At 34.5% G+C, this 24,094-nt stretch overlaps 1 protein-coding gene across 3 annotated transcripts in view; it reads left to right on the top strand.

The window, feature by feature from the left end:
- LOC134537818 (vacuolar protein sorting-associated protein 52 homolog) overlaps nucleotides 1–24,094 on the top strand; it is a 42,951-nt gene that overhangs the window by 14,202 nt on the left and 4,655 nt on the right. Inside the window, exons 8-12 of one of the 3 annotated variants that reach the window (XM_063378661.1) lie at nucleotides 2,404–2,558; nucleotides 4,484–4,568; nucleotides 4,776–4,979; nucleotides 6,228–6,405; nucleotides 10,590–20,468. In XM_063378661.1, coding sequence (XP_063234731.1) covers nucleotides 2,404–2,558; nucleotides 4,484–4,568; nucleotides 4,776–4,979; nucleotides 6,228–6,405; nucleotides 10,590–10,837 — 870 coding nt within the window. In that variant the 3' untranslated portion in view covers nucleotides 10,838–20,468. Of the gene's footprint in view, nucleotides 1–2,403; nucleotides 2,559–4,483; nucleotides 4,569–4,775; nucleotides 4,980–6,227; nucleotides 6,406–6,615; nucleotides 9,356–10,589; nucleotides 20,469–24,094 lie in introns of those variants that run through there. The other 2 variants (XM_063378662.1, XM_063378663.1) reach the window with 2 other exon arrangements.

Genomic DNA, 24,094 nt, shown 5'->3' with positions numbered 1-24,094 from the left:
AAAGTAAAGGGGACAAGGTACCACCTTGAGGAACTCCAGAACTAGCTATAAAATTTGAAGAATTGGAGTTGTTGATAGATACAAAAAAAGTTCGATTTTTAAGGTAGCTAGAAAACCAATTAACATAATTGTCACTAAGACCGAAATTATGTAACTTGCCTAATAGTAATGAATGGTTTACAGTATCAAAAGCTTTAGCAAGATCAAAATAGCAGGCATCTACCTGACCCCTGCTAATGACTTCATTAAAAATAGGATTGAGGAAAGTAATTCAATTGGTAGCTGTGGTCATTCCTGATCTAAAGCCATGTTGATTACTAGATAAACGATTTTTTAGTTGGAAATTAGTGATTTTAAAAACTATTTTTTCAAAGAATTTAGAGAGACCATTTAATAGTGATATTGGTCTATAGTTAACCACATTTATTTTGCTACCGTTTTTATGAATTGGAATGACCTTTGCAATTTTCCATTTATTTGGAAAAACTTGGGTTCTTAAACTAGTATTAAATAAATGTTTTAATAGGGGTACTAATATATTTGAACAGCCTTTCAGAATAAAATTAGGAATCCCGTCGGGTCCTGTAGACATTGAGGGTTTTAGAGCCCTTATTCCCCAAAGCACAAGGCTGTCAGAAACAGAGGGAACAGATATTGTATCAAGGAATGAATTTAAGGTGGGAACTTGGTAATTGACATTAGAGGACACATAAACACTTGAAAAGTATTCAGCAAATACATTAGTCAACACCACTGGATCACTAGATACAACATCATTAACTTTTAACGAATGCTGTTCATGATAACCGTTTTTTATTAATTGACATAGCGCCAAAACTTCTTAGGGTTGTTCTTGATAATTGTTAGTGGTTCTGGTCCAATTTATTTTATCACGCTTGATAAGATATTTGGTTTGTTTTCGAAAGAATGAAAATTTAGTATAATAGTACATATTTTTGTTTCTTCTGTAAAGTTTGTGAAAATGTTTCTTGGATTTTAAAGCTTGAATTAAGTCTTTTGAAAACCAAACAGGGTATTTAGATGGTTTGCTAACGAAAACGGGGATGAATTCATTAACATTGTGACATATACAAGTAGTTAATTGATCAACAAGATAGTTAACATCAGTAGATTCATAGAAATTTGACCAATCATAGTTTTTAACAGCATTGTAAAGACCAAGATAGTCACCATTTATAAAGGACCTAGAGACTCTAGTAGAACTGACCACATAAGGAATGCTGTCAGATATTATTTTTATAATTAAGGCAGGATGATATGGGTCTTCAGTGACAAGTGCTTCATCCGCATGAGATACTGAACATTGCGAGATGTTTGTAAAACAAAGATCTAAGAGGTTTTTGGATGATAGGATTGTATTATACTGAAATAGACCAAGACTAGATATAAAGTTTATAAGATATTGTGCTTTAGTCTTGATGTGCGTGTGTACGATTTTGGTAGTTAGATTATTGGTCCAATCAACACCTGGGACGTTAAAATCACCAAGTAGCACTAACTCATCTTGATAAGCAGCCAGTTTATCTTCTAAAGTCTCAAAATAAGATGAATAAATATTTGGTGATGTTTGGGGTGGTAAATAAATATTGCCAATTATAAAGGATTTATTCTGAGACATTTTAACTTTTAACCAAACAGATTCAATTCCGGGGTAGTCCAGGTGAAAAATAGGCTGAATAGAAGTGAATTTAAACTTATTGACTCATTGACTGCTATCAAAACACCGCCACCACGATCTTTAAAAGTTAGCAAGGCGTCTCTATCATTTCTGTAGATTGAGTATTGGTCTGTGACCGCTACTGTTTCATGAGACAGTAGTGAAATAATTTAAATACTTGTGTGTTTAAAACGCAGAGTATTTTTAATGAAGCTGTGACCCCATGCATTGTAAACTTTCCACAGTCGTAAAGTTTTTGCTTGTCATTTTAATTTAATTCAGTCTTTTCATCTGGTTTTAGCTTGGAGATTTGAATCAAGTTCTTTAGAAGTGTGAATGGATAGTATCAGTATTTAATGTACGACTGGAAAATTGAGGTTTTAATTAATTAAATTAAATTTTTTTTTTAAATAGGAAAGGGCAAACATGCCTCATGTAAATCTTTATGTATTAAATGTTTGATACAATATAATACACCTGCCTCTCGAATTAATGCATTAATATGTTAATTACATCAAGACATGTATCATTAAAATGAACTTGATTAGTACAGCTAGAAGGTACATATACACTTGAAAAATACTAGGCAAAAACATCTGATAACAGCATGAAGTCACTCACTGTAATTTACACTATTGGTTTTTAGCGAGATTTGTAATAGAAGTATTATATTTTTGGGAGAATAATGTGTAAAGTTTATAGGATTGTGATTGTGCCGTTTCTAGAAAAACATGGAAGCCTACACGCAAGACTGCTACGACACTATAGCCTTGTTCCTGTGTCTGCACCTGATACTGCGCTACCAGATGATGTGTCACAAGCGGGCCGTCCCCGCTCTCGACAGATACTGGGACTCGTTGCAGTCCCTGATCTGGCCTCGGTGAGTGTCGCTTCAGTGGTGGACCGAAACAGGGTGAAACCTTGCTATTGGGCTTCCGTGAGCTCTGTTGTTTTTAATTTAAACTGAATTTTGAATAGAACATCAAATTATTCACTACATTAAATATTTTTGGAATTTTATTCAAACATGCAGTGACACTATATTTTTCACACTTCACAGAAGTCCAAGAAAGAATTACGGAATATACATAAAAAGTAAAAAAAGAGAAATATATCAATCATAATCACAGATTATTTGTTAGATATAAAATTCATGTACATTAAAACCGTGTTATTATGACCCCTTGTAGTTCCTGAGAATAGGGTCTTAATAGCGGGGGAGGGGTTGATAATAATTTGGCACTGTTTACTGTTTGACACACCCCCAACCCCTATACGTCAAAAAAATGTCATTTTTTGCTACGTCCGTTTTCAGTCATCTATGTTACAGATTACAAGTTTTCAAAACTAAATATAAACCTATTGTAATACAGTAAAACCTGTTTAAGACGACATGGCTTTAGATGTTTTCCCGCCTAAAAGTCAGACTAATATAGCACTAAAGGTTTCCCATGCCATTAACCTTAACATCACTCATTTAATACAATTTGGGGTTATTAGATTTTCCCGCTTAAAAAAGCACTAAATCAACACAAAAAATCTTTGTTTTCGATAATAAATCTTTTGACCCATTACATGCCCGAACGTATTCTGAGCATAGTGACCACTTTTTTTGCACACTAAATTTAGGTTTGTGTTTATGGAGGCTTGGCACATCAAGCAGTGCTGTAACGTCTAACTTGCCCAATATGTATCAGGCCATTTACGGTAACTATGGTACTGTATCCGAGGTTATTGTACCATAACATTTAACTTGCACAATGTGTATCAAGCCATTTATGGTAGCTATGGAACTTTATTCAATATCACTTGCTGGTCATTTGTTTTCACTTCACGTGTGTCGTGCACCATTTTCAGCTAGGTTGATGGTAAATAATCGAAGTATATTTCGTATTTGTGTTACGTTTTGATAATGCACGGTACAAATTAATTATGTTCATGTGGATAAGGATATTTGTACCCCATCTTGAGAAACTGTTGTGAGTACACTTACATCTTTATAATTTTGTTTGTTTTAACCTCTATTTACGTAAACAAAAGTATAAGGATGAAAGGATGATACATTAAATTACAGCTACCGTGAGATCCGGAAAAATTGTCTCTTGTGAATTTAAGAAAAATTACTTAACACTATTTAACAGTGGGAAATAAGTTTGAATGCAAGTTAAATATTTCAGGAAATTTTGAACTGGCAAATGTCTTTGAAAATGATTTTCACAAATTTTGGAATCCATTCAAAAATATTAACAAATTTCTAGTTATTTCATGGAGTTTTTTTTTATAATTATTAAATAGATAATCAGGAATGCAATGTGATGACAGATTATTACCGTAGCCTGATTTGAGCGGCAGCGGGAGGCAGAGATTATATAAATATTTTCTTAATTCCAGACAGGATTTTAAAAATATCTGTTGTTTATATATATATATATATATATATATTAATCTTTAAGGAAAGAATTGTTATAAATACTTAGGAGTGTAGGATTTAAAATGTGATTAAACCGAACACACATGTCAGCGCCTCATTCTTGAGTTCTTGGAATATTTTTATCACTCCTAGCCCTTTTCCTGGTAGGAAGTATTTTCCTTCATACGTCCCTCTGTAACACACTTTAATTCACATGAACACTTTTTGTACCTTTGTGCATTTGTGTTACTTTTTGTATTTGCATTGTGTCATTTGTGTGTGTGGTGCTTGTGCTTGTTTTGCATTCAGTTTGAGTTTGGCGCTGCCATGCTCATCTACAACAGTGGTACGTTAGCATTTGTATTATTTATAATCAAGTGGTGACTATGTTTCAGGTTTGAATATGTATTCCGGTTGAACATCCAGAGCATTAAGGACTGTGATCCAACAAAATTCAGCAAAGAGATGGGACCACATTATGTAAGCCATGCATAGTGTTTATATTCTGTTTGCAGTAATGTTTATGATTTACTAAAAGAAAAGTAATTTTCATTTCCATCTTGATGGAAGACATTCTGTTAGTATTTCTACAACTAATTTTTAGCTCCCAATCCAAGGAACGATTTAGGTGTATGGTCTTATCAGTGGTGCAATACCAGTAAAATTCAAAATTCCTATATTTTTCAGATTACTCGTCGCTACGCAGAATTTAGCGCAGCCATAGTTGGCATCAGTGAAAGCTTTCCAAGTGAATTGGTCAACAGGCTGTTGGCAGAACTGCAGGAAGAGGTGGAATGTTTCATATATCGTATGGCTGCCATTTTTCCACAACGAAAAGAACAACTTATATTTCTCATCAACAACTACGATATGATACTAGGAGTGTTGATGGCAAGTTTTATTTTTATTTTGACCTGGTTGGATTCAGAAATAGGTATTTGAATATTGCTCGCAAGTTCAGTAAAAGGTTTTTGATCCGGGATTACAGTCATTCCAGATTAGAGATTTCGCTGGATTATCTAACTTCAATTTAGTTTTAATGAGAATACCATAGAAAAATTATTATAAATTGCGAGGGTATTTCAAACAATTGGTAATAAACTGCTTTATAGAAAGAAGAAATATAGACGAGCAATATTGTTTAAAAAAGTCTATGTTTGCTATAAGATTTTATGGTACATTACGATAAAACCGAAATAACTATGAAAACCATGCCAAAGCACTGCATAACACCTAAATGCAAGTTAATACACCATGAAGCATTAAAATGCAATTCATATCATGGAATTAAGTAGCGTTTAACAAATACTTAATTAATTTAAAAAAAAGTAATATTTAATGTTTGAAATTCATGGAATGTCGTTATTTCTGAACAAAAAATTGTACCATAGTAGTACATAAATCAGAAAACTTAATGTAATTTTTTTTAATTTTGCATTTCTTATTAAATCATTTTCAAACCATAAAGGCTCATTCATTCATCAAAAACTATTTTACCGTAAAAATGCAGCATAAATATTTTACCCCTATTTTGGTGGAGTATGTATTACAAAATATATTTTATTAAATTAAAAATTAAAGCCTGTGCAAAACTTTGACCAAGCAAATCAATTGAAGTGCTTTTTACTATACAATTTGACTTTGCCAGAAAATTTGCTATTTATTTTATTTGAAGCTTCACATTTGTTGCAAAGCTTTATAACAGATAAAATAAATAAATAAATTTATTTATATATATATTATATATATTAGTTGTATTTGCTTTGCTTGAATAAAGTTTGTTACGTACTTAAAAAAAAACCCAAGGTTGCACTCTGTTTGATTTTTTGAATACTCAATATTAATTTAATGCATGGTTATTTTATAATTTTTTTATTGAATGATGTTATACAAAGCGAAATTGGTTAGTCACTCACTCAGTTCAAACATTACACACGTCAAATGATATTTTTTTTACTTCTATTCTGTATTTTTAAAATAAGTGTAATAAAGCTTTGCCGTGAACAATATTGGCAATTTGATTTGACTTTGCATAAAGCTACTTTAAACATTCAATTTAATATTAGCTTCACATGAAAAATACTAGCATTCGCACCGGCCTATTTATGGAAGTAGAATGTGCTTTGTTCTTTGATGCAGGAAAGGACACGTGATAGTTCCAAAGAAGTAGAGAATTTCCGTGAACGTCTGAATACACGCAGTGCTGAGTACGTAGAAGAGATTTTGAGTCCACATTTTGGTGGTATCATTCAGTTTGTGAAAGAATGTGAAACTCTTGATGAAAAAGGACAAACAGATGAGATTAAGAAACAAGAAAGTAAGTTGCAAGCATTATTAAATATTTATAAGGGTATGCTTTATAATATTTTGTTAAAAAAATTTATATCCCATTCTTAAAGATTATATTATTATTTAAAATATTTTATTGTATGATAGCCATCTAGGGCAAGAAGTGTGCCAATGTAAACTAAAAAGTTCTTTGAGCTGATGGTCCTAATCCCCTTTTTTTTGTCCATCTTTTTTCTAGGAATAAGGGATGCTCTTTTTAACAAAAAGTAGACCTGTGGCAAATAAACAGCACCTCATTTTACATTTAATTAAACTGAAAAATTCTTACCTCAAGATTTTTGTGAATAAACTAATAAACCTCACAAAATTGTAATTTTCTAACATTAAATATGTTCCTCTTTTTACCCTGAAAACAGCATTCCTAAGTTCCTTCCGATTTCTGAGAAATTGCCATTTATAGGTTACATTAAGGAGCCTGTGCTGTGACGCGGCCATCACCATTGTGCTTAAGCATAGCAATGTGATCCTATAGTATATTTTGTATTGAAATTTTTTGACAGTAAATAAAAATATAATATAATATGTGTTTCATGTATGACCACGGGCTGCCCGGGTATACAGTTGGCTGTTAGGGACCATCATGGTTTTTATAGTACTGGGTGATGGCGGCATAATATTTTATAGTATGTACTATTTGTTGAATTTAAACACCATCCTTTTTTTTATACTAGTTTTTGTGTTGTGATACTAAAGACATAGCCCAACAAATTTCAATGCTGTGGCTAGGGATATGAATTAAATGTTTATAATAGAGGTTTAGACATACCATTATCATGCTAATAATAATTGCCTTCTGCTTATATGCATAGTTTTAGCTTATAGGTAGGGCCTGGAAAAATTAGCATCTATTTATTACATAATTAGCATTTATGATGTTGAAAATTAGCATCTATTTTCCAGAAATTAGCATCTATTTTTGAGAAATTTGCATAAGATATTAAAGTTACATAACAATACAAGAAGTTGTAATAGTGTTTATACCCATTATGACGAATTTTAACACAAACCAAAATCATTAAACGGTATTTGTAAACAAACGTTTGACCACTAGTAATTTCAGATGGAAACAAACTGACGATTCGAGTTGACCAACTTCAGTACGCTAAATGTGCACCACAAAATGTATGATTTGTCCCTATGTAAAATATTGATCAGAAAAAAAATTTGAAGACTAAAGTGATTATCAACGAATGTAAAAAACCGCGTACTAAAATATTTGTAGTAGTTTTCAGCATTTAAAATATTTTCATTTTTATCTTTGCAAGTTCACTACGATCCCGTCAACGACCTAGATATTTTCTAGGTTGTTGGTTTCCGTGATGCGCTTCCCGGGAAATTTTGTTTTGTTAGGTTAGATACTCTTCATGAACAGGCAACACACGATGCAATGGCGAACGTAGGCGAACGTGATGTGATCTAACAAAACAAAATAACTGCGTCGATAAGTAGTGTGAACATTCTTTTCTAAACAACATTCAACGGTATCTTGAGTAAATCGTAAAGAATAAATTTACAAAATTACTTATTCTATACTATCATGCGTGATATTTGGTTAAGGAATGTTTTATAAATAAAGGTTAGGATTCGGATTTTATTCCTTCAACAAGCCTTGTCAGAAGCTATTGTTTACGGTAATTGTGTTATGGTGGCTATTTTCAAAAAAAATACTTTGAGGAATGTGTGTTCAAGCCATTTTGTTGCATTCTATAGTGGTTTTTCGCCCGATAATGGCAATTTTACCGCGATTTCGCAAATATAGCATTTATAACAACAATTAGTAAAAAATCGCATCTAACCTCAAAATTCGCAAAAAAATCGCATCTATCGCAAATTGCGAATTTTTCCGGCCCCTACTTATAGGCATACGTTGTTTAGTATTTTTTCTCACCCAATGTCATCAAACACTATAATTTAATTTGGTAGATTTTTCTAGGTGGAATGACGTCTTCCTTTTCCAAAATTGAAAAAAATTAAATCCCTTTGACATCCAATTAAATACTCGTACAAATTAGCGAATTCTATTATCTCTCAAGCCCACTACACAAAGGATCTCGGTATCATTCTTGATTCAAAATTATATTTCCATAAACATGTAGATTACATATATTCCTATGCACGAAGAACTCTAGCGCTTATAAAATTTATTACTTCTTATGCAACCAACTCAGACTCACTTATCTTTCTTTACATGGCACTTATAAGATCAAAATTAGAATATGGTTCTGTTATCTGGAATGGCATCAACTTAACAGATACTGAAAAAATTGAAAGTATTCAAAATAAAGTTATAGATTTAATTATTACGAAGAACCTCCCACGCCCCACTTGGACACCCCTGGTAGACCGTAGGGCCTATCAAGATGCCCTTTTTGTTCATAATTGTTATATTCATAAATTCAGATGTCCTTATTTTCTTGACAATACTGCCTTAAGAATTCCTCAATTCAATTCCCGCTTACGCTCTACTCTGTGTACTCTTCATACTAATAATGATATTATTTACCTATAGACTTATAACAAACTACAATAATCTATATTTGAATTCCAACAGTGTTTAATTATAAATTCTGATTTATGTCTGTCATATCTATATTATTTTTCCTTCAATTGTTCTCTTAACACTTAATGATATGATTTTACCTTCATATATGTTTTATGTGTTATGTGTTATGGTTCTTTAACCTTTGTTAGTGTTTTGTCTGTATTGTTATTATCACTGCTAGTGTGTGGTACTCTTGCTCTCGTTTGCTGGCCATCTGTAGATGTTTTCCTCCTATGGTACCGACGGAGGTGGGAGTCCATACACTGGTAGTGATAACTGTGCTCTTGTTGTTACATGTAGTGCCCACCACTAAAGTCTATGATTGTTGGTGGGCATGTGACAAATTCCAAATAAATAAAAAACAAATTAGACAACACCTATGCTAAACTGTTCCAGACTCTTGCTATACAAATAAATATTCTCAAAACACACTCCGTTATGATGCTGAATAAGCGATAGTATAATCCAAGATGTAAATCTGTGTTTCTATTGGGGGGGGGGGGGGGGGGGAATTCTGGAAAAGTGCATGGGTTATGTTTTACAAAAAAAAATTGATTGTCTGTAAAGTCGGTTTACGGACGATAGTTTAACGTGACAACGTCATAACAAAACATTGATGAAATGATTGATCCAGAAGAAAAGGAAATATATTCGGCCTGAGACTGAGCCGTAATAGGTTTTTGCAACCAAACCAGTTAGGCATTAAAAATATTATATTCTTTGAGGAAGAAATTTTTTTTTTTAATTTTTCTATCTTTTGTATGATAAAATCTACCTCTGCATACTTTTATGAATAACATTGAATCATTTTTATTGAATTATCACTATTTTGTATGGATACAAAGGAGTGAAATGGAATGTACAGTTTAATTAATAAATTTACTTTTATTTGCATTCATTAATTCAAATATATTTATTACTTTTGAAATGTTGCGTGTGCCGTATTTGTTTTCAAGTACAAAACAAAATTTCCGCAGCTGCCAGGATTCGAACTGACAACCCTTGGATTGGAAGTTAGCGGTGCTGACCGCCAGGCCACGAGGCCATGCTTGAAATTTAGTTGTTTCAGATGGTATATACATATTTATAAAAATTTTGCTCATGGTAGGGGTATAATATTAACACGATTTTATAACAAATACGCATCCGAAATACACCAAACTTATTTATAATGTGTTACAATATTTTTTAAAACATTGTACAAAATATCCCGGGTGTAATTTGAATTATTATGTGTAACTGTACAACACCATTGTTGGTTCAAAACGTATTTGAATATTCAACATTACTTTTAAATAACCATACCAATTGTGCTGAAAATCGGTGGACATTCGTTAAATTACATAATATTATAATTCAAACAACGAAAATATGATTGAAAAGTCAAATCGATGGTTGTTCCAATCGAGTGGAAGAGAGATGCCACGCATGCGTACAATGAGCAAATAGGGCACATCCGTAGTGGGACACTTTTTCGTGCGTGCAGTCGGCGTTCATTGATTTATTAGACGTTGTCACGTCAAAAAATATTTTTTCAAATACAAAAATTTCCCACTCGCGTCTCCAGTCGCACCCTGGGGGTTCCTGACTCGGGCGTGTGCGTCCCGCAGAGAAGATGGTGACACTGGTCCAGTCGTTCAACCGCGGCTGGAAGGGCGCCCTGGAGGAGCTTCATCGCGAGGTGCTCTCCTCGTTCCCCAGCCTGGTGACGGGCGCCTCGCTGCTGCAGCTGGCGCTGGCCCAGCTGGTGCAGTACTACCACCGCTTCCACAAGCTGCTGACGCCCGCCGCCCGCCCGCAGCTCACCAACGTGCACCACGTCATGGTGGAGCTCAAGAAGTACAAGACCAGCTTCTAGCCCCGCCGCCTGCCGCTCGTTCCGGCCCCTGCCGAGGCCACTCCGGTGTTTCAGGGGCACTACGCAACCCGCGTTTACCTCATAACATTCAATGCTATTTTCATTTTGCTTACAACTAACTAACTAATATAGATTTCGAAATGATGCTTGCTTGATATGTAAGACGATGCTCTTATCAAATCCCCTTTCTTCAAAAACGTTCATAAATCATGGTTCAAACCTAGACAATACACTTATGCATATTAGTAAAGATTAGTATAAAACCATAATTTATGCACGTTTTTGAAGAAAGGGGCTTTGATAAGAGCATCGTTGTCTTGCATATCAAGCAAGCATCATTTAGAAATCTATATTAGTTAATTAGTTATAAGCAAAATGAAAATAGCATTGAATCTTACGATGTTAACACGAGTTGCGTAGTGTCCCTGAAACACTGGAGTGGCCTCTTAAGGTTGCTTATCCCATTGGCAACATTCCAGGCAAGGAGTTTCAAGCTTTTTTTTTTTTTCATTAAAAACAAATACTCAACATTCATGAATTGATATCTTGGTGATACAAGTAACATACGTTCTTTGAATGATTCTTGTAATATCTTGTCCAGATTATCTGTTTAGTATCACAGTTCGGTTAGTTTGTTCATCACTGTTTTTTCAAAGGTGGTTGTTTGTATTTATTGTTTGTACTCTCTCGCCAGCCCAGTTTTTTTTTTTTTTTTTTACTAAATTCCTTTCACAGAATTCTTTGTACTGTCTTGCCATTAGCTAATTTTGGCTTGTTCTTCATGAGTTTATGTATTCATCTTCGTTTTCCATTCTCAAGTTTTTTTTTATAAAATCTGGTGGAAACCATAAAATTTGATTAAAGAGTATAATTTGATTAAAGAGCAGACATGCCAACTTTTTAAAAGACCTATCAGTAAAATCCAGAAATGCTAAAAACATTGCGTGAAATCCAAGCGGCAAATTTTTGTGTACATTTAACCTAGACCTAAAATTCTAATTAAAACCATATATGTCTACAACAGTGCTATTTAAGTTTCAGAAGATACACAACAAGATCATTTTCTTCATTAAGTATAGAACCATACACACACTCACCTACTTTCCTTTTTCTTGGAGCAAGATGGCTAGTAGATGACTGAAGATTTTGATTTGCCAGTTCAACCACTGTACATATTGAAAAACTAACACAATCTTTGCAACATAGTTAAAATAAATCACTGGAAAACAAGGGAAAAATATTTACACTGTCACAAATATCCACATAAGTTATTCTTTCGTTAAAGAGGCTGCAGTTGCTTTTTTGGCTTTCACTAGAAAAGGTTCAGAAAAGTTTTGTTCATAGCAAACTCCTGACTGGTTGCATTTCATAACACACATGCTCTCTAATGTTTTGGTATACATTTGTGATCTGAACTTGGTTTTATTCTTAGTAACAAGACTGAAAACACGCTCGCATTCAGCATTACTGTGGGGAATCATCAATACCGAAAACATTACTTTTGACAGTCTGTCAAACTTTTTATGGCCATCTACACCTACAATATTCCCCACAGTACTCCACTTTACATCAACTGAATCTTCTTTCGTGAAGAGAGATGAAGTATTTTCCAGCTGAAGCAAAGATAACTGTTTTTGAAGTTCATCAATTGCAATGTCTCTCGTTTCATTATCATTAACTGGCAAAATGAATGGAAATCTTTTAGTGAAAAAAGTTACATCAGAAAACTTGGCATTTTCTATGTTTTCAATCACTGCAACTTCTGCTTTCTCCAGTACTTCATTTTTCAGAGGGAATTTAGTGATGATATAATCACATGCAGTTACAAAGTAGATTCTTACTGCAGTAAAAAATATCCGTTTGTCGTTTTCTTCAAGTTTTTCAACAACCTGAGATGTCTTACTACCAATAACTAATTCAGAGTCTTTATGCTGATTCTCAGTGGAGTGGTAACTCACTTGCTGGAACTCTACATACTTTATAGCAACTGGTTTCACAAATTTTACCAGCAATTCTTGCAGAAGATCACATAGTAACCTTCTCAAAATGTGAATTTAAGGAGAGGCAGACTGCAATACAGTGTTTGTTGTCTCAAAACAAGGTGTCATGTAAAGCAAAAAATAGACAAAATGCTTTGTTCAAAGAAGAAGAAAGGAACATGAACAATTTTTCTTCACGGGACAGATTCAAACATTGGTTTTTCAGGCTAGCTTTTGCTTCTACAGAACTGGAACTGAATTTAGATTTTTTCATTTGCCTACTATAAGGCAAGTTTAAATGTCTTTTCTTATTCTTAACAGTTGTACTTCCTTCAGCTGAGTGACTTACAACAAGCCTAGGTGTACTGAGTTTTTGAACTAAGTTTGAGGCAGGCATAGGCCTACATGGTGACTAACAGGCATGTTCACAGAACTGGACGTTCTTGTTACTGGTTTGTTGGCTGAATGTTTACAACATGAAGTAGAAAAATCTTGTGTTGCATCATGTTTACTTACTAAGCCTACAGAACCACTTCTGTCTTCAACTTTTGGGATTTTGAATGGCATTGCAGATGGCTGCTGCTTCTGCGTAGTCACCTCATCCTTGAAAAAACTTTGCAAAGGGTCCCAGTTGTCTATGAGCCTAGGCAAACTACGTCCAAGTGATAACCACCTAGTACAAATGTGTTTCAAAATGCTCCTTGCTTCACTATTGTACAACTCTTGAAATTTCTGGAGCTTTTCCTTACGTTTGGCACTTTTCTCAAGATAATAATATATATCAATGAGAATATACCCAGCACTGCAGGGTAGAACAGCTGCTGCTTTTCCAGCTGCCAGGTTAATTAAATGGCATGGGCAACCAACAATAACAAGCTCTTCTTGTTTCTCCTTCAGAACTGCAGCCACGCCATTTTTACTGCCTAACATCACTGCTGCATTATCAGCAGAAAAAGCTACAAGATGCTCAATGGGTACATGTAAACGATCAAGTTCACTTACAAGCCAACTACCAATGTTCTTTCCTGTGGCATCATCTTGCAAAGCTGGCAAAGAAAGAAGCTTTGAAACTATTTTTTGTAGGGATGGGTCGTAAAATGTTATGACAATAGGATAAAGTTTAGTATCAGAATCATTACTGCCATCCGTAGATACAGAAAAAGGCAAAGTTTGTAAAATACTTAAAATGCACTGGGTTGCATCTGCAGCCATCTCTTGCATAATGGCAGTAGATTTCGTTCTCCCACATCCATACTTTTTTGCCACATCCGACTTGGGGAACACTTTTCGGAACAATGCACCGGTGTGGTCTCCTACGCTCATCGGAAGGTTATGTTCAACTAAAAAGAACGTAAACAAACATTCTGCGCGTATTACGTCACTGCTAGAACTTTCACCAACAAAAAAGTTACTGATTTTTTTTTTAAATTCTTTCACCACTTTTCACATTTTCCACGTGTTTCGAGCACTTCAGGTGATTAGTAATATCATTTTTCCCACCGTGAGGGATGTTAATATCACACCTGCATATTGTGCAAAATGTGAACTTCTGCCCTTTGTCCGACTTCAAAATACACGGAAAGTTTTTACTATATTCATCACGGAACACTTGAAAATACTGCTTCTTTTTAGCCCCAACGGACATTTTATCTGCAACTGCTGAACAGCAAACGTAAGAACACTGCGCCGAATGCAAAAAACCAAATAGGTACAGTAGAATCCCGCTGATGCGACCCCTCACGGTTCCCGGAAAAACGGACTTATAAACGGAATGGTCGCAATAGAGAATTCGGGCCAATTCCCCCCCCCCCCCCCCCCCCCCCAAAAAAAAAAAAATTATCCAAATACATAAAATACTCGCGCTAAATGAATTCGCGTCACGCTAGTTCGGCTATGCTGGCGGGCTGGTAGTTATTTTCGTTCAAAACGTGGCGAAGGAACTTGTGTGGATCAGGTAGAAAACATTCAGCTATAAACGAAAGATATAAGAACAATGCTATCCTGAAATGATGTGACATGTTTTTGGAGTAATCACAGCGACAGACCGAAAGGATGCGCTCCCGCCCTGCCGTCAGCTATGTTTATTTTGACAGTTCAAGCAATTATATTTTCCACGTCCCTTCACAACGTAAAAAAAAAAGAAAAAATTACGGAATGCAGATGGAAAAGTAACTATACAGTAAAATAAATATATTTACGGCCCTGCAAAATTTTTCTATTCAATAAAATTCGAGGTATTAGTGATTTTTCAGCAGAAACTGCTGTGTGACTAATAAACAAATTGTATCATAATAAGTTAAACTTATAAAGTATTTATTAACGGCGAAGGACAGTCTTATAAGCCCATAAAATTATTTATTTTACCGAGAATGGACTATACAACCTGGCTTTTGTCGCACGTGGTGTGGGAGGGTAGGAGGATGCTGACAGTTTTCACGCAGAAGGTTGAAATAAGGGAGGAAATGTGTTGAAATGTTAGTTGGTAAAGGAGGGGGGGGGGGGGGGGGTTTGTTTTTACAATGTCTGTGGCTCTGGGAGGGATGAGCCTTGAAGAATTAGCAGGGGATGGGAGAGGTAAGCGTCGCGTCACGTATGACGTCAAGCCGCCGGGCGGGTAAGATAACATGACAGCTGAGACGGCTTTTCGTGCGATAGTGGATGCGCCGAGCTCGGCTAGACACTGCCGCGTGAACAGTCTAGAGGGGTGGTATCTATTTTTAGCCGTCTTTTTTATGCCTGCCTGCTTACAGTACAGCTGCCGCCAAGATAAACGTGAACACACAGCCCCCAACAAAGTGTAAGAGACTTGTTTTTCAGCCGATTTTACTCAAATTTTCGACTTTCTCTGCTCAAATTTTTCACGGTTTCTCAAAAAACGGTCGTATAAACGGAATGGACGCATCAGAGGGGGGTCGCATCGGCGGGATTCTACTGTACTTATAAATCAAACAAAGAAGAACACAACACTTGAAAAACACACCAATCGAGCGAAAAATGCATGGCTGCTTCTTGGCTTTGTACCATCCATTGAACAAAACAACTTCCTTTATCAAGCCTACGCATTATGACACAGTTCCACCATTTTAGCAACCGACTGACGAAACACGAACCGCCGGTCGGTTCGGCTACGTTCGTGCGATGTGATTAATGTGGTACAGGTAGAATGACTACATATCTCGTATGCTAGTTAGTAATTACTATGGTACCTAAAGCTTACGTTATTAAACCAGACACAATACTTCGGTTACAAGTACAATATGCGTACCATAAGTATGTTACCACAAGCGCACAATTTATTGAAATCGCTAGTACGGCGCGGGAAATTGTTCAATCTCAAAATGACATAAGAAAAATCCGTAAAGTATTAACATCTCCCGTAAAACCGTAAAAACCAAGCACTTTCCGTACATTTTACGGAAGATCCGTAAAGGTTGGCATGTCTGAAAGAGTATGAGGCCATGAATTTAATTCCAAGCCAGTTCAAAATAACACCAGAAAGGAAAATTAAACAGCCATTAGCATTATGAGTTAATAAGCAAACCATGTGCAACAAGACATAACATAAGAAAGCTGCTAAACAAAACTGGCATAAATCTAAGAGGTGGTCTCATTCATCAATGGATGACAAGGTAGCAAAAGTGTTCAGGACCTAACTAGAAGGGATGCTGCATTTGGAGGGATCCTAAACTGGCGGAGTAATTTTTTTACTATTGATATTTACTCAAATATCATAGTGTTAGACCACATAAAAATGTTGGCAGATGAACGGAATTATTTGTATTGAAAGATACATTATGTATATAGTCAAATATTTAAAAACAGATATTTTTAGTGTACTGTCCAATTTGCAATGTATTGAAAATGACTTCATATAAATCTATTTATTTACCATCTAGGTTGAATCAATAGTGGAATTAATATGTGGAGGCGATCTGAGATATTATTGGAAAATTAATTTTGTTTGGTTCGTTAAAAAAAAAAAAAAAAAAAAAAAAAAAAAAAAAAAAAAAAAAAAGTGCACTAAGATGAGTTCCTGCCCCAGATGGAAACTAGTCTAGTTATGTCCCTGAATCCAACAGAGCACGGAGAAAGCCTAGCGGCGACACCATGTACGTGTACACCAGTCGTATTGGCAACAATGTAGGGTACCTCTTATGTTGACATGGTGTATCTATAATATTCGAAGACCGACAGGCTGTCTTGATTTAGGTTCCCAAAATAACTGCAGGCAAATCTCAGGATGGTTCCTCACCTTCCCCGATGCGAAGCCTTCTTTTCACAGACGAGAGAGCCAAACGCCCGATCTTGCATCTTAGGGTTTTTTTATTTTGGACAACTCATGATAACTAATGGTCAATTAGGTCAGGTTAGCTACATTATAAATACTTTAAAACATTGTGGACGGTTGATTTGGTTAGGATAGCTACATTAAAGATACTGTGAAATCATGTAAACGGTTTCCTAGCCCTGGATAGTTACATATTAAAAAGTTATTTGCTAAGCAACCTTCGGGGAACTTAGGGAGTGGCTCTCTCGTCTGTGAAATGAAGGCTTCCCTTCCCCAATATCTCTGGTGTGTGTTAACCTCACAGTTGACCAGACTTTAAGACCAAATAAATAATACATCATATCTTAACTGTATTTGTATAATTTCATGCTATCAGTTTGTGTTTTACCATAGTATGTTGAACCATGCCAAGTTTGCTTTGCTAGAAAGGTACAAACATGGGTAATATAGGAAGCATGGATGACGTGATTACATTTTTTAAAAATTAAAACGTTTTCAGAATTTTAGGTAGATTGGCTGGTGTAGACATTGAAGGGTACAGTGTGACTAATTTCCCAAATGTTTCTTGGGAAAATGATGCAGTTTTTGTCCCATTTCTTGCATAGCAAATTCATGTACTGAGTGTGACATTCTTATTGAAGTGATGGGGTCAACTCTTTTTTGTCTATTATATGCACACAATACCTTATTACTCAACCATGCCAATGCCTGGAAGATAAATTTTTTTAATTAAAAAAAAAAAACAAAAAAAAAAACAACGCATCTTTTTGTTTCAATGAAGAATATTATGTTAAATCAAGTCTTATAATGTTTGAGGAGACTAATATAATGGACTTTAATGAATTTTAAAGAACCATTCTACAGTAAAATCTTATTAAGGCATTATAAATGCATAAATTTTAAAACGTTTTGGCTAGAAAAAATAAGAATATTCTTTTGCTTACTAATCAGATTAATAATGCTCAAAGCCTATAAAGGAATTAAATATCTCCATAGAAAATAAAAGTTATTTCAAATTACATAAGTCCAATAGGACCTCAATTACCACATTACAAACTACAGTTACATAATCAAAACTAATTTGGCAAAACCTGGAAGTTAAAAGTACACACTTTTATACCCAGTAGCTGACAACGGAATAATTCCCAGACATTTTGGCAACGAATACATGCAGGTCTCAGCAAGTGTTTATACCATTCGTTCATCGAAAGAACATCTGCAAATGTTCTCACAACTCCCTGAACTAACACGGTGCCGCGTAATTTTCAGGATGAACTGTACATATGCATCAGAAGCTGTGCTGTCGGCTATTGGAACACCTGGTTTCCTACAGTATGTTTGTCCACAGAACTTTGAGCCCGTTTTCCTAGCTTGCTACAAGTAAGGATTGTCCATGCATACAAATTCAACAGTCATTAAAAGATTGATTTTTCCTTTAAATTGCAAAAAATTTATATTACAAATAAAAGTCAAATACAAGTATTCAAAAGCTACATACATATACACACATTTATCTAATTAAATCCAGTAAACAGATTTGACACAGTTAAACATCAATTTAATTATACTATTTTGTTTTACCATTTACATGCCATTAAATTCTCATTAGAAAGACTGTACTAGATCATGTGTTGGTAGTGGTTCATAAAAAAAAAACTTGGTTGTTTGAACAAATTCTGGGGAATCATGTTTGCTAGTATAATTGAAGTTTGACTTGCATTTCATCATCATCACAAACATTTGCCATTACAAATCAATTCACCATCATTTAATTTTTAGTTGTATATTTAAAAAAAAAAAATACAATCACATGTACATAAAGTAATGCAAAAAAATATGCAATTTTAAATTAATTGTTTCTCTCTTTTCAAAAAAGTTTGGTAACTTCGCCACCAAATAATTTTTACAACAAGTAAAATGCTACTTATATTCTTGCAAAAATAATATAAGGACAGTAAAATTAAGGTTACACCAACATCAAAAGACTAACATCATAAAAGAATAGATCACAGTACTGAAAGAATTTTTGTTGTAAATGTAATACATTATATTTTAATGATTAATCCACATATCAATTTATATATTTGCACTTCATTACTATGTTTTATCGCATAATCGTTGTACTGTTATTTTAGGACATAGAAATTTGGAGAAAAATATTTCTCGCATAAACTGTAATGTTGCAGAACCCTGCCCTCCTAATTAAATAATTTTTCTTTTAAACTATTTTCATGAATGTAAATATTTCTTAAAAAGTCTTTCTAATGATATTTTACCGTTTGTTATATATTTTAGGGTTGATATTTTTCACTTGCTGTGTTTTAAGAAGGTATTTTGTATTTTATTAGACATTTTTAATCACTACTATTTTTTATGTAATAAAATTATTCACAAATGAGCCGTTGTACTAGATTTTTACCTGTTTAGGCCTAATTTTTCAGGTTTTTTCTCAATAAGTTTAATTTTGTAAAGTAATTCGTATTATAATTATTGTTCTTAAATTTTATTAACGTATTGTAATATAATTATAAATCACGGGACTGTGTCTGGGCTGGTGTGATGGTTAGAAAGAGAGGCATGAGAGGCCTGTAAGTGCAAGTAAGAAAGGAACAGTGCTACCCCGCCAACCGAGATAAAGACGGTAATTTCCCCTCTGCATGGGAACCGAGTGATAACTGCTGTCTCACGGTGTGGGAGAGAGAACGAGAATGGAATACCCCGATTTCGAGGTGAAATTGAAAAGAGACTGATCAGGGGAAGCCCAGAGTTCTGTATGTAAAAGATTTTTTCAGGTATTGTAACTTGTTCTGTGATTGGCTTGTATCTGTAAGAGTGAATGAAGCGTGCGTGTGATTGGTCGGTGAGGTCAGGTGACTTCTCCTCCCTGCGTGGAGAAGAGAGTGGCCAGATTTCACCAGTCGTCTGTCGAACGCTGGACGAGTAGGTCACGTTCGATGGCTTCTCGCTAAATTATAATGTAATTTACAAAGAGATAATTTCACGTTGGTGGTCGGAGCCAGGCCTATTGTTAAATCAACCTAATTTTTTTTTTATATATTTCGTTTCGGGTATAATTAGAAATTGCGGCCACCTTCGTAGGCGTTTTGGCTCGGGGCGAGATTCGTTTTCGCTGGGTGCGGCCCTGTTCCAGCTCGCACCATCTTCGTATACTTGCAGTAAAACATTACTGAAGGACTTCATCTACGCTATTATTTTTCGGTAATTTCTCATCATGCGAGCTACCAGCAGTTTTTCGACGGGCAGATGTATGTGGACTGAATGAGTAACCTCTTTTGAAAGTGTTTGGAATCGTCTGTGCAACATTCTATTAAAAAAAAATAAAAACATCAAAATTTTCAATCGGCGTCGAACTGTTTTATTTTGTATATAACGAAACGTTATAAAACGTCGCATAATGTTTTTTTTTAAAATCAGAGTGCTTTGTGAAGGTTGTTAACCCATATAAAACAATGTCTTTTAAAGTTGAAATCTACTATTCATTTGAATATTACTGCTTATTTAATTATGTAACTTTTCTTTTAAAACTGTTTTCAAACATAAGTTATAACCTTTATATTTTCATCTTCGTCGCCGCTGTATACGCTTATAAAAATGTAACCAGCGCTATTTGGCATCATTCACGTATGGTTGGTTCCTAGATACGCAGTCGAATATCGATACAGATAGCTCATCGATTTCATGCAACCCATACAATCTAGTGCTGAGTTAACTACATTTGATAGCCCGCGCTTTCTTGTGGTGTGTACTACGATGATAATCATGCGTTCTGACTAGGGTTAGGAGTTTTCCGCGACCGTGGAATATTTCGCAGAATTACAAGAGTCCCGCATAATCGCAGAATCACAGATTTTGCTGTACCTTTTTTGTCCATTTTGAGTGCAGTAATAATGCGTGCAAGGGTTATGTTTTGTTCTCCCAAATAATATCTTAATTATTATGGGCAGAGTGAATAATTTCCAAGCATTGTATAAAACATACGTTTTCATATAATCAATGCTGTTAAAAAATACAAGTTTGAATTACCAAAATATCACGTACGGCAAAATAAATTTCGTTTGCAGAGAATCCAAAGATAAGATTATAAGATGAGTAGCACATTGAGCGAGCGATCCTACCGGCGTTTATGAAACGACTGTAGTCACAGTCGATGGAAATATGTGCGCATCAATCGACTAATCGATCGATACAAGCCTTTGATTACGAAAGAATGACCTTATGGCCGTTGGCGCAAGATGTAGGCCACACAGCATATTAAAAAATATAAATATATAGATATATCGTGATCCACTAAAGTAAATGAAAATGTCTTTAAGTAAAAACTAGGCATGTGCGAGAAAGACTTTTTTGAATTCGAGACGAGATCGAGAAAGCAATTTAAAAATTCTCGAGAATCGAGTCGAGATCGAGAAATCTGTACTTTAGTTAACAGGATAATATGATCCAAAAAAGTAAAACTCAATAATCTGACAAACATACATAATTATTCAATAATTTTATCTATTATCCACAATTGCAATTGCAATTGCAATTACAACTTTACCTTTAGGGCGCGGTTACACGGGAGTCTGAACTACTTCAGGTGAACATGTTCAGCTGTTGAGTGCGGTTACACACAGTCTGAACATGTTTCGTTCGAGGCCATTTCTCATTTAACTTAAACAGGTTGGCAAAGTAGTTCAGATCGACATATCTTCTACATTAGCCTCTGATTGGCTGGTTAGAATATAAACAGTCTTTTGCAGAAATTCTAGATGGAAAGTGTTTCTGGCACAAGTTCGAGTAATATTTTACCGAATGCAACAAAAAAACCAACAGATAATTATACATATTTTTTAATTTATCCTGACCTTAATTTTCTTAAAACTGAGATAGGTACTCTCGCTCAAAAAATAATAAAAAATAAGTTTAAAAATTTTACTGTGCATGTTTGAATTCCCGATTTGTAAAAAAATATTGAGCAATATGTAAACACATTTCATTTCTGCTGATAATGCTGTATAAACAAGTGAGAAAATCCCGCGTTTTCTGGATGCAATTAAACAATAGAGATCAACAACACAGTCATTCGTTGACAGTAGACAATCGGTTTTAGAGCTAAACACACTTTTCAGCAACTACCGTGTAACCGCACACTTTCGCGTTTGTAAACGTGTTTACTTAAACATGTTCACCTGAAGTAGTTCAGGGTCCCGTGTAACCGCGCCCTTACACTCAACAGTTTATTTGCCTACTGTCGTATGTAAACATACGTTATTGACTCCATAGTCTATACAGTTTCCTTGAGCCATGGACGGTACTTGATCATGAAAGTCTGAACATTCACCACTATCGATATGTCACTATCGATACGGACCGCAATTTAAACATTATGTTGCTTGTTATATACTGCTGGCCGTGTGTATAACCTAAGGCCATAAAACAAAATGCAATCGCGGAAGAATTCTGCAGTCATGTTTATATTTTTATTTTTTACCGTACCGTTTTACGTTGATACTTGATATTGATACCGAAAATGATTTATTTTTAACTTTAATGTTGGTTTTATTAACGGAAATTAATCATTTTCTTCTGTAATTTAATGTGATAACCACAGCACAATTCATTGTTTACGTTTACCGTTTCGTAGTGACTTGTGAACGGAAGTTGTTCGTTTTTAACTTTTTAATAATTTATCGTGTATACTATCGTAAGAAGTATATTTTATTTTATTCGATCTACGTTACGTTGAAGATATGTTAATTATTTCAACACGCAACGCAAAATGCTGCCTCAATATATTATATTACCTAACCTATTTCTTGTTTACAAATTCTCAAAAATTCCGAGCCAAAAAAATTATCTCGAGACGAGATCGAGAAAATTTCTGTCTCGACTCGTTCTCGATGATGCCGAGACTCGCACATCACTAGTAAAAACGTTTTTTTAAAGAAGCCAGCAGGGGTAAAACAGCTATTCAAAATTGTTTTTGTTAGCTCGTTGGAAAAACTGGCTTCTTTAGGTTGTATATAAATGTTTCAAACGTGATAAACTATTTTTAATATATTGCAGAATTTTACATTTCTTATTGCAGAATTTCTTGTTTTCTATCGCAGAATTTGTGTTTCACTATCGCAGAATTTTGGCCTTTGGTGTGCAGAAAACTCCTAACCCTATTTCTGACTAATGTTCACGTCACAGTTTTGGTTTTTCTATTTAAAGTTGATTTTTAATGGTTTCGCGTGCTTTTGTATACTCTAATTTTTAAATAAATGTACGTTCCATGAATAGTTTTAGTTTTTATGAACAACTTTACATTAAAAAAAAAAACTGCTTTTTTCACATAAAAGTCGAAAATATTCTTTTCAAACTTGATTTCAGTATAAAATATGCTACGATTATGCGATAAAACATGGTAAATTGTAAAGTAATTGTGTGTCGTCAATATTCTATAGTCAATTATATTTTAATCATTGTCATATAACAATATTGGCCAATTTAAAAACAATCAAATGAACTCTACTTTTCTAGTACAGTTTCTGAATTATGATGGCATTGGTTTAATTATGGTTGTTCTGGGATAGCTCTGAATTTTTAAATCTTATGACTTGATTTAATAAGAACGTAATCACTACCCCAAAAGGTTAATGTGGGCATTAATTAATGTCCCATCATGCTTTCTCAGCTTAACTTAGTTTAATGTACTTCACACACTTAAAACACTTCATCCTAAATAGGAACCTTGCATTTAAAATTTTACGTTCCTAGATATGCACTACACAACGTTAGATGTCAATACCATACTCTATGTCTGTAGAAACAATGTAAGCTGTATTACATGTTTACAAAACTGCTCCTAGGAGCTGAGGAGAGGGGGAACACCCATACATTTGCACTTAGAGATCACCAGCAATTGACTACTGAAAACAGGAATATTCTCATACCTTTAGTAGGGAGGGAAATATACATTCAAAATTCTAATATATTAAATTT

Source organism: Bacillus rossius, chromosome 12 (genome assembly GCF_032445375.1).
Source record: "Bacillus rossius redtenbacheri isolate Brsri chromosome 12, Brsri_v3, whole genome shotgun sequence".
In the NCBI taxonomy this organism is placed as follows: Eukaryota; Metazoa; Arthropoda; class Insecta; order Phasmatodea; family Bacillidae; genus Bacillus; species Bacillus rossius.
The sequence above is the reverse complement of the archived record's forward strand: the minus strand, read 5'-3'. Positions and strand labels throughout refer to the sequence as shown.